The 12110-nt window shown below is 44.2% G+C and overlaps 1 protein-coding gene across 2 annotated transcripts in view; it reads right to left on the reverse strand.

Moving 5' to 3' along the window:
* Positions 1–1690: 1690 nt before the first annotated feature.
* Positions 1691–12110, reverse strand: part of LOC122552528 (cathepsin B-like) — a 24073-nt gene continuing 13653 nt past the window's right edge. For both annotated transcript variants that reach the window (XM_043695208.1, XM_043695207.1), the window contains exons 6-10: positions 3935–4020; positions 3231–3374; positions 2978–3094; positions 2274–2402; positions 1691–2160 (exon numbers count right to left, since the gene is read on the reverse strand). In XM_043695208.1, the coding sequence (XP_043551143.1) occupies positions 2081–2160; positions 2274–2402; positions 2978–3094; positions 3231–3374; positions 3935–4020 (556 nt within the window). In that variant the 3' untranslated portion in view covers positions 1691–2080. The remainder of the gene's footprint in view (positions 2161–2273; positions 2403–2977; positions 3095–3230; positions 3375–3934; positions 4021–12110) is intronic.

The raw sequence follows: 12110 nt of genomic DNA on the forward strand, positions 1-12110 counted from the left end.
TGGTAGTTCAAATCTCACTGTGACAGCTGGTGGTGTTTAAATTGAATTAGAGCTGAAAATGTGTTGCTGGAAAAGCGCAGCAGGTCAGGCAGCATCCAAGGAGCAGGAGAATCGACGTTTCGGGCATGAGCCCTTCTTCAGGAACGGCTCATGCCCGAAACGTCGATTCTCCTGTTCCCTGGATGCTGCCTGACCTGCTGCGCTTTTCCAGCAACACATTTTCAGCTCTGATCTCCAGCATCTGCAGACCTCACTTTCTCCTTTAAATTGAATTAATCAATCTGGAATATTAAAGATAGTCATAGCAACAGTGAACATGACAATTATCTGCAATTTTTTTTTTAAAAATCCATCTGGTTGAGTAATATCTTTTAGGAAAGTAAATCAGTCATCTTTACCTGGTCTGGCCAGTGTGTAACTCCAGACTCCTACAGCAGTGTGATCAATTCTAAACTGCTCAGACCCTCTGCAATGGCCTAACAAGCCACTGAAGGGCAACTGAGGACGGACAATGAATGATGATCACTGACACCCATATCTCAATGAATGATGATCACTGACACCCATATCTCAATGAATGATGATCACTGACACCCATATCTTAATGAATGATGATCACTGACACCCATATTTTAATGAATGAATAATAAAGTTGAGATGCTTAATATTTAACCTGATGTATTTGATGGGATGAATAGTGGGGCTAACCGCTGAACATTTCCACAAGGATGCTGTGTACAGGGAGGGTGTCAGTTGCACGGAGCTTCATGGATTGCACACATCATAAAGAGAAAACAAAAAAAATCTGAAAGCAGAAAGAGGAAGTAACAAACATAAATGGGATCTGAAACACAGCAGGCGTGAACATCAACCACTGTGTTGTACAGCTCACTCTGCTGATCAAGTACTTCCTCACACACCAGTTTTTTTCCCCTTTTAATATTCAATCACAGGACGAGGGCATCACTGGTGAGGCCAGCATTTATTACCCAGAGAGCAGTTAAGAGTCAACTACATTGCTATGGATCTGGAGTCATATGTAGGCCAGACCAGGTAAGGATGGCATTAGTGACCCAGCTGGATTTTTTCCAGCAATTGACAGTGGTTTCATGCTTATCAGTAGATTCTTAATTGCAGACTTTTATTGAACTTCAAACTTCACCTGCCATGATAGGATTGGAACCCAGGTCCCCAGCACAATACCTACATTTCTGTATTAATAGTTAAGTGATTATACCACTTGGTCAACACCTACTCACATGTTGTGCTCTGAAAATTTTCAACCTGTCCTTCCATATTCACAAAATATATCTTCTCGGCTGCTAGTATTTAGAACATAGAACGTAGAAAAATACAGCGCAGTACAAGCCCTTCGGCCCTCGATGTTGCACCGATCCAAGCCCACCTAACCTATACTAGCCCACTATCCTCCATATGCCTATCCAATGCCTGCTTAAATGCCCATAATGAGGGAGAGTCCACCACTGCTACTGGCAGGGCATTCCATGAACTCACGACTCGCTGAGTAAAGAACCTACCCCTAACATCTGTCCTATACCTACCCCCCCTTAATTTAAAGCTATGCCCCCTTGTAATAGCTGACTCCATACGTGTAAAAAGATTCTCACTGTCGACCCTATCTAAACCCCTAATCATCTTTACAGCACCATTTTTAAAAAAAAATCATTTCAAGGATTTCAGATAAAATTTATTTTCAGCTTGTGGAAAGTAGTGTGTTAGTGTAATAACAGTTTTCCATGCTTCCAAAAGTATCATCATCTGATCAGGGGAGACAAAGGGTGAAAGAAGCAAGTGTTACATGAGAGATTCTCACAGCCAACAGCTGGTTACTGTGACAGATTAAAGAAAGCTTGTTAAATCAAGAATGTTGCACATGATTGAAATGAGATTTTGTGCGTTAGGTGTCGATACTCTGAGGACTGTGCACGTTCACTTTATCAGGTATTGGTGCCGAGCACTCCATGGGAGTCCTGTGCAACCTCCCAGTATATTACTGACGGATTGTGTGCAGGGCTTGGAACCTCACCACTGGATTTATCACCTCATTGGTACTCGTTCTTTACATATCCCGAGGAATTCCAGCCACAATCTCTGATTCGATTCCACACTCATTGCTGCCACGCAAGATTTTGAAGAAACCTGCACAACAGAATCATTGATTAAAGTGGGTTTAGAATGAATGAACTAAGTATCAGGCAAAATTGACTCTTGACGTGGAGGGGTCTCCCCACCATCCTTTAAAGTTCACTCACCATTATCGCCCCAGTCTGTGTTCCAGGAGTTGGCAACTAACCAGTAGGGAGTTCCATTCTCCACGCCCCAACCCAAGATCTTGATAGCGTGACCACCCATTGACTCCCCAGCCACATGTTGGTAAACTCCTGGAAACATACATTAGCAATGAAGTAAAGTACAGAACAAGGCCACAGCCCGTGGTATAACTGATGTAATTCAGCTTATAAGGAGGTCCAACCAGAGCATCGGTTACTTTCTCTTTACCCAAAATAGGTGGTGTAGTGAACAGTGAAGATTATTCCAAAACCCAATGGGCCGAAGAGTGGCAGGTGGAGTTTATATTAGATAAAGGTGGTAAGCATTTTGGTGAGGAAAGTCAAGGCAGGACTTATACAATTAATGGTAATGCCCTGGGGAGTATCACTGAACAAAGAGACAGAGGGTTACAGATGCATAGTTCCTGAAAATGGAGTTGAAGGTAGACAGTGTGGTGAAGCCATTTGGAATGCTTGCCTTCATTGATCAGAATTAGGATGTCACGCAGCTGTACAGGACATTGATGAGGCCACTTTTAGAATACTGCATTCAATTCTGGTTGCCCTTCTATCGGATGTTATTAGGTTGCAGAAAAGATTTACAAGGCTATTGCCAGGACAAAGGGTCTGTTTCTGTGCTGTGTGACTCTGACTGTATAATATTGAGTATTGAGGCAAGGTCCTACCTGATTTGTAGTGCAGGAAGTCAGCATAGACTATGAGGGCAGCCTCCACCGGCCCATTCTTGTAGATTTCTGTCATAATCTCAGTGACATCTGAACTGACGCCATATGAATTAAGACCTAGCAAAGAGAGAATGCTTAATTAACCTAATCTCTTAGCAGACACCCCTCCATAATGAACACATACAAACTACAGCCAGTGAGGTACTTATCCTGGTATAGCTGCTGTTTCTGTGCCTGTTCTGTCTTTACTTACCGTAGTGTTTGTCACTACTGTACTCTGGGGTGTAACCGGCCTCACATCGCTTAGAGCATTTGGGAGTTTCAATCTCTCCAGTACATTTTGGACGAGAGCCATTAACGTGGTGTTCACAGGGGGGGATCGAGTATGGACGGCAACCTAGAGAGAGGGTGGAAATCAACATTGAAAACCAGGAGCTTTCATCCAGACCTTCACCCATCCTCAAACCTCCATACTGATCTCGCCACAGAAACTTGACACAATGACCTGCAGATAACCCCAGCTACTAATTAATGTCTTAACTCTTAAAAACTACCCAACGCCTCCCCTCAGACAGTGATCCACACCCAGCCACAGATATTGATCCATGATTAAGCAACACACCCATTGCCTAAACTTAATCTGGAATTTTGTATAAAAACAGTTGGCTTGTTATAAAAACCATCTGGTTCACTAATGTTGTTGAGAGAAAGAAATCTGCAATCATAGAATCATACAGTACAGAAGAGGCCCTTCAGACTATTAATTCTGTACTAAATCCAAATCTAGTCCCACTTTCTGGCAGTTGACCCATAGCCTTGCCTGTTCTTACCAGATCTGGCCTTGGTGCCACTCCAGACCCATACGGATTCTTAACTGCCTTCTGAAGTAGCCCTAACAAGTTGCTCAGTTCAAAAAATAATTAGATATGGGCAATAAATGCAGGCCCAGGTACTGACCTACATTTGAATGGTAAAGTCCTCCTGACACTAGACCATCTTCAGTCCAGAATTCCCAAGCTCCAGACGGATAGCCACCATTACAACTGGGGAAGAGTAAACCAAATTTAGGTAACAAGAGTTTGTGTTTACATTGATATTTTACACTGTTCATGGCATAAAGTCAAAAATCACACGACATTGGGTTATAATCCATCAGGTTTATTTGAAACTACATACTTTCGGAGGCCCCATTCCTTCCTCAGGCAGCTAGTGAGGGAATACATCGCACACAGAATTTATATCAAAAGATCAAAGAGTCATACAATTTATGTAAATGTAGTGAACAAACCTAGATAGCTATTAAGTCTTTAGTCAGTTAGTAAAACACGACTGTTTGCTGACTTCCAGAAGCATGCACAGTAGCAATGAAATCTCAGAAATAAAGAATGATAAGAACCTAATAACCCTTAAAACTTTAAAAAAGAAAATCTTGAGTTAATTTAATATTTAAAAAATCTGGTTTGTATTATGAATATGCACTGACAAAAATCAGGTGAGCTTGTGCAGTCAGAATTCTTCATCAGATAGTTGATGTCAGCAAACACTTTCGTAAAATATCTTAAAGGTGCTTCACAGAAGTGTTAAAAAACAAAGACATGAGACATTAGGACACAACCAAGTTTGAGGTAACTGTCAAAAGGTGGAGCTAAGGGTGTGGGTTGGACAGAGGAACAAAAACTGGCAAGTCCAGGATTGCCAGTCAGTCAGTTAAAACTTGAATTGGGAGAGAATTTCAGGGCCAGACAGAAGGCCTTCTGACATGACAGAAGTGCACAAAAACAGCAAACTTATAGAAAGCGTGAAAAAAGACAATAAGAGGCAGTGAACGGACAGGTGAAAACATGATGGAAATCACCAAGGATGAGAATTCACTCAGTGCAGGGCTGAGGGAGAAAAGCCGTGATGATGGGGAGAAAATTTGCAAAAATAAACACTGGATTTATTTGTTCATAGGATGTGTGTCATTAGCAAAAATCAATATTTGATGCCCTTTAATTGACCTCGAAAGGCAGATTTGGTGTTGCCTTTTGAAAAGCCGGAATCAAAGTGGCGTCAATACATCCATAGTTTTAAAAGGAGAAACAAGGGTGGAATCAAGATGAGATGCACAAAGGAAAAGGTGCCAGAGGAGTTGCAGATGATGAGGGTGAAGGACATTAAACATGTAAGGGACAGGAGGTTTTTAAACACAACATAATGGGAATCTGGTTCTCGGTGCCTGTCAGCATGGTGGAGGGAGAAACTCTCATCACATTGAAATATTTAATTATACACTTAGCCTTGCGTACCAAGGCATCCTAAGGACCAAGTGCTGGAAAATAGGTGGTTGTTTTTGATTGGTGTAGATTGTCAATCTTTATTACTTAATGACATCACAACATTTAGACCTCGAATCAGTGAGGAAGTAAATTGGCCTGGGATGAACCACTTCAATATATCCACCCAAAATACTGCTGTGTTATATAGAGATTGCAGAGTTAGGGGAGTGAACTGACCCTGAGAACAGGAGATATGAATTTGAGGCATGATGGGTGGACTCTCTTACTGGTTTCTCTCCACTTCTCTGGGGTGTAAGGCTCTGATATGACACTCTTAATTCTCTTCTTACTGGGCAAAGATAGACAACTAAAGAAAACTATTCAACTTGCTGGAAAGCTTACATCAAATTGGGCTGAATGACCTGTTTCCATAAAACAACTACTGCAAATCCTGGAATTTTTTTAATTTAGCATTTATTGCCTGTCCCTAGTTGCCCTTGAGAAGGTGGTGGTGAGCTGCCTTCTTGAACTATTGCAGTTCACCTGTTGTGGGTCAACCCACAATGCCAGAGAGGGAATTCAAGATTTTGATCCAACGATAGTGAAGGAACAGTAGTATATTGCCAAGTCAGCATGGTGTGGGGCTTGGAGGGAAAATGTGCAGATGGTGGTATTTCCATGTATCTTGCTACACTTGTCCTGCTCGATGGAAGGAGTTGTGGGTTTGAAAGGTGCTATCTGAGGCTCTGCACACATGCTGGAGATAGTACACACTGCTGCTGAGTGTTGGTGATGGAGGGAGTGGTTGTTTGTGGATGCAGTGCCAATCAAGTACACTTGGTCCTTGATGATGTCAAGCTTCGAGTGTTAGAATAAAGAAACTTTACAGCCCAGGAACAGGCTCTTCGGCCCTCCAAGCCTGAGGCAATCTAAATCTACTGTCAAAACCGGTCGTCCAATTCCTAAGCATCTGTATCCCTCTGCTCCCCACCTACTCATGCATCTGTCCAGACGCATCTTAAATGAATCTAATGTGCCTGTCTCTACCACCTCTGCTGGCAACGCGTTCCAGATGCCCACCCTCTATGTAAAGTAGTTGCCACGTGTATACCCCTTAATCCTTTCACCTCTCACCTTGAAAGCGTGACGTCTCGTTACTGAATCCTTCACCCTGTGAAAACGCTTATCTCTATCCACCCTGTCTGTACCCTTCATGATTTTGTAAACCTCAATCAGGTCCCCCCCTCAATCTCCTTTTTTCGAATGAAAACAATCCTAACCTACTCAACCTCTTCATAGCTAGCACCTTCCATACCAGGCAACATCCTCGTAAATCTTCTGCAGCCTCTCCAAAATGTCCACATCCTTTTGGTAATGTGGCGACCAGAACTGTACACAGTATTTTAAATGCGGCCGAACCAATGTCTAGTACAATTTTGACATGACTTGCCAGCTCTTATACTCAATACCCCGTCCGATGAAGTCAAGCATACTACATGCCTTCTTGACCACTCTATCCACCTGTGCAGCAAGCTTCAGGGTACAATGGACCTGCACTCCCAGATCTCTCTGCTCATCAACTTTTCCCAAGGCTCTTCCATTCATTATATAATTCGCTGTAGAATTAGACTTGCCTAAATGCATCACTGAACATTTGTCTGGATTGAAATCCATCTGCCACTTTCCACCCAACTCTCCAGTCTATCTATATTCTCCTGTATTCTCTGACAGTCCCTTAGACTTTCTGCTACTCTACCAATCTTCGTGTCATCTGCAAACTTGCTGATCATACCAACAATGCCCTCTTCCAGATCTCTCTCTCTCTATATATATGGCCCCAGCACTGATCACTGTGGAAGACCACTGGTCACCTTTCTCCATTTTGAGAAACTCCCTTCAACTACTACTGTCTTCTGTGCTCAACCAGTTCTTTATCCACCTAGCTAGAACACCCTGCACACCATGTGACTTCACCTTCTCCATTAGCCTACTACGGGGAACCTTATCAAATGCCTTACTAAAGTTCATGTATATGACATCTACAGCCCTTCCTTCATCTATTGTTGTTGGAACTGCACTCGAGCTGGGGAGGGGGAGGGGGTGGGGGTGGGAATTGGGGAATATTCCATCACATTCCTGGAGATAATGGGACAGGCTTTGGGGAGTTTGGAGGGGAGTTACTTGCTGCAGTATTCTTCACCTCTGATCTGCGTTCATAGCCAATGTTAATATGAGGAGTGCAGAGGAGTTTCTTGTCAATGGTAATTCCCCAGATGTTGATAGTAGAGCATTCAATGATGGTAACACCATTGAATGTCAAGGAGCAGTGGTTAGATTGTCTCTTCTTGATGGTCATAGGCTTCACAAAATGTGACTTGTCACTTTTCAGTCCAAGCCTGGATATTGTGCAGATCTTGTTCATTTGAACTTGAACTGCTTCAGTTTGCAGCAGTGGGAATGGTGCTGAAAAGTGTACAATCAATCATTGGCAAACATCCTAACATCTGACCTCCAATGGATAGAAGATGGTTGGGCTTAGGACACTATCCCAAGGAACTCCTCAGAGATGTCTTAGAGCAGAAATGACTGATCCCCGACAACCACCTTCCTGTGCAAGGTATGATTCTGACCACTGGAAAGTGTGCCCCCCCCACCTCCTGATACACATTGATTCTAGTTTAACTCAGGCTCCTTGATGCCACATTCAGTTGAACGCAGTCAAAGGCTGTCCCTCTCCCCTGCCCTCAGGAATTCAGCTCTTTTGTCCATATTTGACCCAAGGCTGTAATGGAGGTCAGGAGCTGAGTGGCCCTGGGGGAATCCAAACTGGGCGTCACTGAGCAGGTTATAGCTGAGCAGGTGCTGCCTGATAACTCTGTTACTGACACTATCCATCACTTTACTGAGGATGGAGAGTAGACTGATGGAGCAGGAATTGGCCAGGTTGGATTTGTCCTACATTTTACGTGCAGGACGTATCCGAACAATTTCCCACTGTTGGTTAAATGCCAGTATAACTGTATTAGAACAGCTTGGCTAGGAGGCAGCACATTGTGGAGCACACATCTTCAGTGGTATTGCCGGAAGGTTGTCAGGGCCCATAGTCTTTGCAGTATCCAGTGCCTCCAACCATTTCCTGAAAATGACACAAATTAATCAAACTGGCTGAAGACTGGTATCTGTGATGCTGGGGACCACTGGAGGAGGCCAGGATGGATCACCCACTCGGCACTTCTGGCTGAAGATTGCTGCAAAAGTTTCAGCCTTATTTTTTTGCCCTGATGTGCTGGGCTCTTCCATCATTGAGGATGGGGATATTTGTGGAGCCTCCTTGTCCAGTGAGTTGTTAATTCACGACTGGATGTGGCAGACTGCAGAGCTTAGATCTGATCCATTGGCTGTGGATTCTGTTAGCTCTGTCTATCACTTGCTGCTTATGCTCTTTAGCACAGACAGTCCTGTTTGGTGGCTTCACCAAATTGACACCTCATTTTCAGGTATTCCTGGTGCTGCTCATGGATGCCCAGTCTCGAGTTGCTAGGTCTGTTTGAAGTCTGTCCCATTTAGCACGCTGATAGTGCCACACAACACGAGTGAGGGTGTTCTCAGTGTGAAGGCGAGACTTAGTCTCCAAAAGGACTGGATAACTAAGGAAATAAAGGAGGGCATCAAATTGAAAACTAATGCACAAAGTAGCAAAGATTAGTGGGAAACTAGGGGATTGGGAAATCTTTAAAAGACTGACAGAAAGCTACAATAGAAACTATAAAGTTAAGATGGACTATGAGAGTAAACTTGCTCCGAATATAAAAACAGCAAAAGTTTCTACAAAGATATAAAACGAGTAGGAGCAGTTCAGGTAAACATTAATCCTTTCGAGGATTGGAAGGGGGGTGATTTAATACTGGGAAATGAGGAACTGGCCGAGGCATTGAACAGATATTTTGTGCCAGTCTTCACAGTGAAAGACACAAATAACATGCCAATAATTGATAACAGGCTATGGCAGGTGAGGACCTAGGAGGTAGACAAATGGCAGGTCACTATGGGCCTATTAGGTTAACTTCTGTAGTGGGGAAAGTAATAGATTCAAATCATCAAGGAACAAAAACAGAGACACCTGGAAATAAATTGTCCCACCGGGCAGATGCAGCACATGTTCATGAAAGGTAGGTCATGTTTAATGTATTTACTGGAATTCTTTAAGGACATTATGATCAGTGGACAACAGGTGGATGTGGTGTATCTGGATTTCCAGAAGGCATTCGACAAGATGCACAAAAGGCTGCTGCATAAGATAAAGGTGTATCGCGTAACGGGTAATGTATTAACATGGATGGAAGATGAGTTAACTAACAGAAAGCTGAACAATGGGGATAAATGGGTGTTTTTCTAGTTGGCAATCAATCAGTGGCTGGTAGTATGACTCAGGGATCAGTGTTGGGACCACAATTATTTGCAAGTGGCTCAGTGGTTAGCACAGCTGCCTCTCAGCACCAGGGACCAGAGTTCGATTCCACCCTCAGGTGATTGACTGAGTGGAGTTTACAAATTCTGCCCGTGTCGGAGTGGGTTTCCTCCGGGTGCTCCACTTTCCTCCCACGATCCAAAGATGTGCAGGTTAGGTGGGGGGGGGGGGGGTCTTCAGCAGGTCGGTATGGACTCAGTGGGCTGAATGGCCTCCATCCACAGTGTAGGGATTCTATGATTCCATTCTATGAATTTACACGGATGATTTAGAATTGGGGACCGAGTGTAGATTACGTAGATTCCCTACAGGCCCTTCGGCCTAACCAGTCCACACCGACCCTCCGAAGAGTAACCCACCCAGACCCATTTCCCTCTGACAATGCACCTAACACTACGGGCAATTTAGCACGGCCAATTCACCTGACCTGCACATCTTTGGACTGTGGGAGGAAACCGGAGCACCAGGACGAAACCCACGCAGACACGGGGAGAATGTGCAAAGTCCACACAGTCAGTCGCCTGAGGCGGGAATTGAACCTGGGACCCTGGTGCTGTGAGGCCGTGCTAACCACTGAGCCACCGTGCCACCCCATAGTGTGGCAGCGAAGGGAATATTGTCCTTCACAGCTCAAGGAATGGAGTTTAAAAACAGGGAGGTTATGCTTAAGCTGTATTGGATGCTGGTGAGACCACACCTGGAGTACTATTTTGGTCTCCTTACTGAGAAGGTGTGCTCTGGCACTAGAGGGGGTACAGAGGAGGTTCACCAGGGCAGATTCCAGACTGGAGGGTTAGCTTAATTGGAGAGACCTAGTAGACTGTGATTATATTCATTGGAATATAAAACAATGCGGTGGGGGTGGAAGAGAAGAAGGATTGTATAAAATAAATAATATTATGAAGGGAATCAATAATATAGAGGCAGGGAGGATCTTTCCACCAGTGGGTGCAACTAGAACAAGGGGGGCATAGCCTCAAAATAAGGGCAGCAAGTTTAGGACTGAGTTGAGGAGGAACTTCAACCAAAGGGTACAACAGAGTGTTACAAGGGACATAGATTTAAGGTGAAGGGTGGAAGGTATAGGGGGGGGGGGGGGGTTATCCCCCTTCACTCTTTACCGAGAGAGGGGTGGGGGAATGGAATGCGCTGCCTGTGGGAGTGGTAGAGTCAGAATCTTTGGTGACCTTTAAGCGGCAATTGGATAGGTACATGGATGGGTGCTTAAGCTAGGACAAATGTTCGGCACAACATCGTGGGCCGAAGGGCCTGTTCTGTGCTGTATTGTTCTATGTTCTGGGTTTGTGAATCTGTGGAATTTCCTGCCCAGATGGAGCAGTTGAGGCTATCTCATTGAATGTTTTGAAGGCAAAAATATTCACATTTTAGAACAGTAAACGAATTAGGGGTTATGGTGAGCGGGTGGGTAAATGGAGCTGAGTCCACAAAAAGATCAGCCGTGATCTTATTAAATAGCAGAACAGGCTCGATGGGCCGGGTGGCCTACTCCTATTTCCGAGGTAGTCCTCTTCTGAGGGAGTTTGAACATCACAGCTCACCCTGTGCTGTACCTATCCCAGGAATGTTTGTGGAGGGAGTTTTACTTTTAATTTTAAAGAGTAGAGAGAACCTTATTTTCAGTTTTAAAAAGAGTAGCAGGAGCCTTACTTTGCATTTAAAATCTTTACTTTCAATTTGGAAAAAAAAAGGTGAAGCTGCCTATTGTTCAGTTTAAAAAAGGTTGAGAGATCTTTATTTCACATGCACAGAGTGGAGAGTTTGATGGGATATTGTAGAACAAGTTTTACTGTATCTAAACCTCTGGTCCTGTGAATGTTTGATGGGGACAGTGTAGAGAGAGATTTACTGTATCTAACCCCGGGTTATTTTGGGAATGTTTGATGGGGACAGTGTATAATTTTACTTTGGTTTCAAATAAAGGCAGCTTTTCTGTACTTTTTTTAAAAACTAAAAGCAATCTTTAATCCATATCTAACCCCGTGCTGTTCCTGCAATTCAGGCAGCATCCGACGAGCAGCAAAATCGACGTTTCGGGCAAAAGCCCTTCATCAGGAATAAAGGCAGAGAGCCTGAAGCACATCCATCAAAGTTTTACCTGCACACCCACCAATATCATTTATTGTATCCGTTGCTCCCGATGCGGTCTCCTCTACATTGGGGAGACTGGGCGCCTCCTAGCAGAGCGCTTTAGGGAACATCTCCGAGACACCCGCACCAATCAACCAAACCGCCCCGTGGCCCAACATTTCAACTCCCCCTCCCACTCTGCCGAGGACATGAAGGTGCTGGGCCTCCTTCACCGCCGCTCCCTCACCACCAGACACCTGGAGGAAGAACGCCTCATCTTCCAACTCGGAACACTTCAACCCCAGGGCAACAATGTGGA

This window comes from Chiloscyllium plagiosum, chromosome 9, assembly GCF_004010195.1.
Source record: "Chiloscyllium plagiosum isolate BGI_BamShark_2017 chromosome 9, ASM401019v2, whole genome shotgun sequence".
Classification (NCBI taxonomy): domain Eukaryota; kingdom Metazoa; phylum Chordata; class Chondrichthyes; order Orectolobiformes; family Hemiscylliidae; genus Chiloscyllium; species Chiloscyllium plagiosum.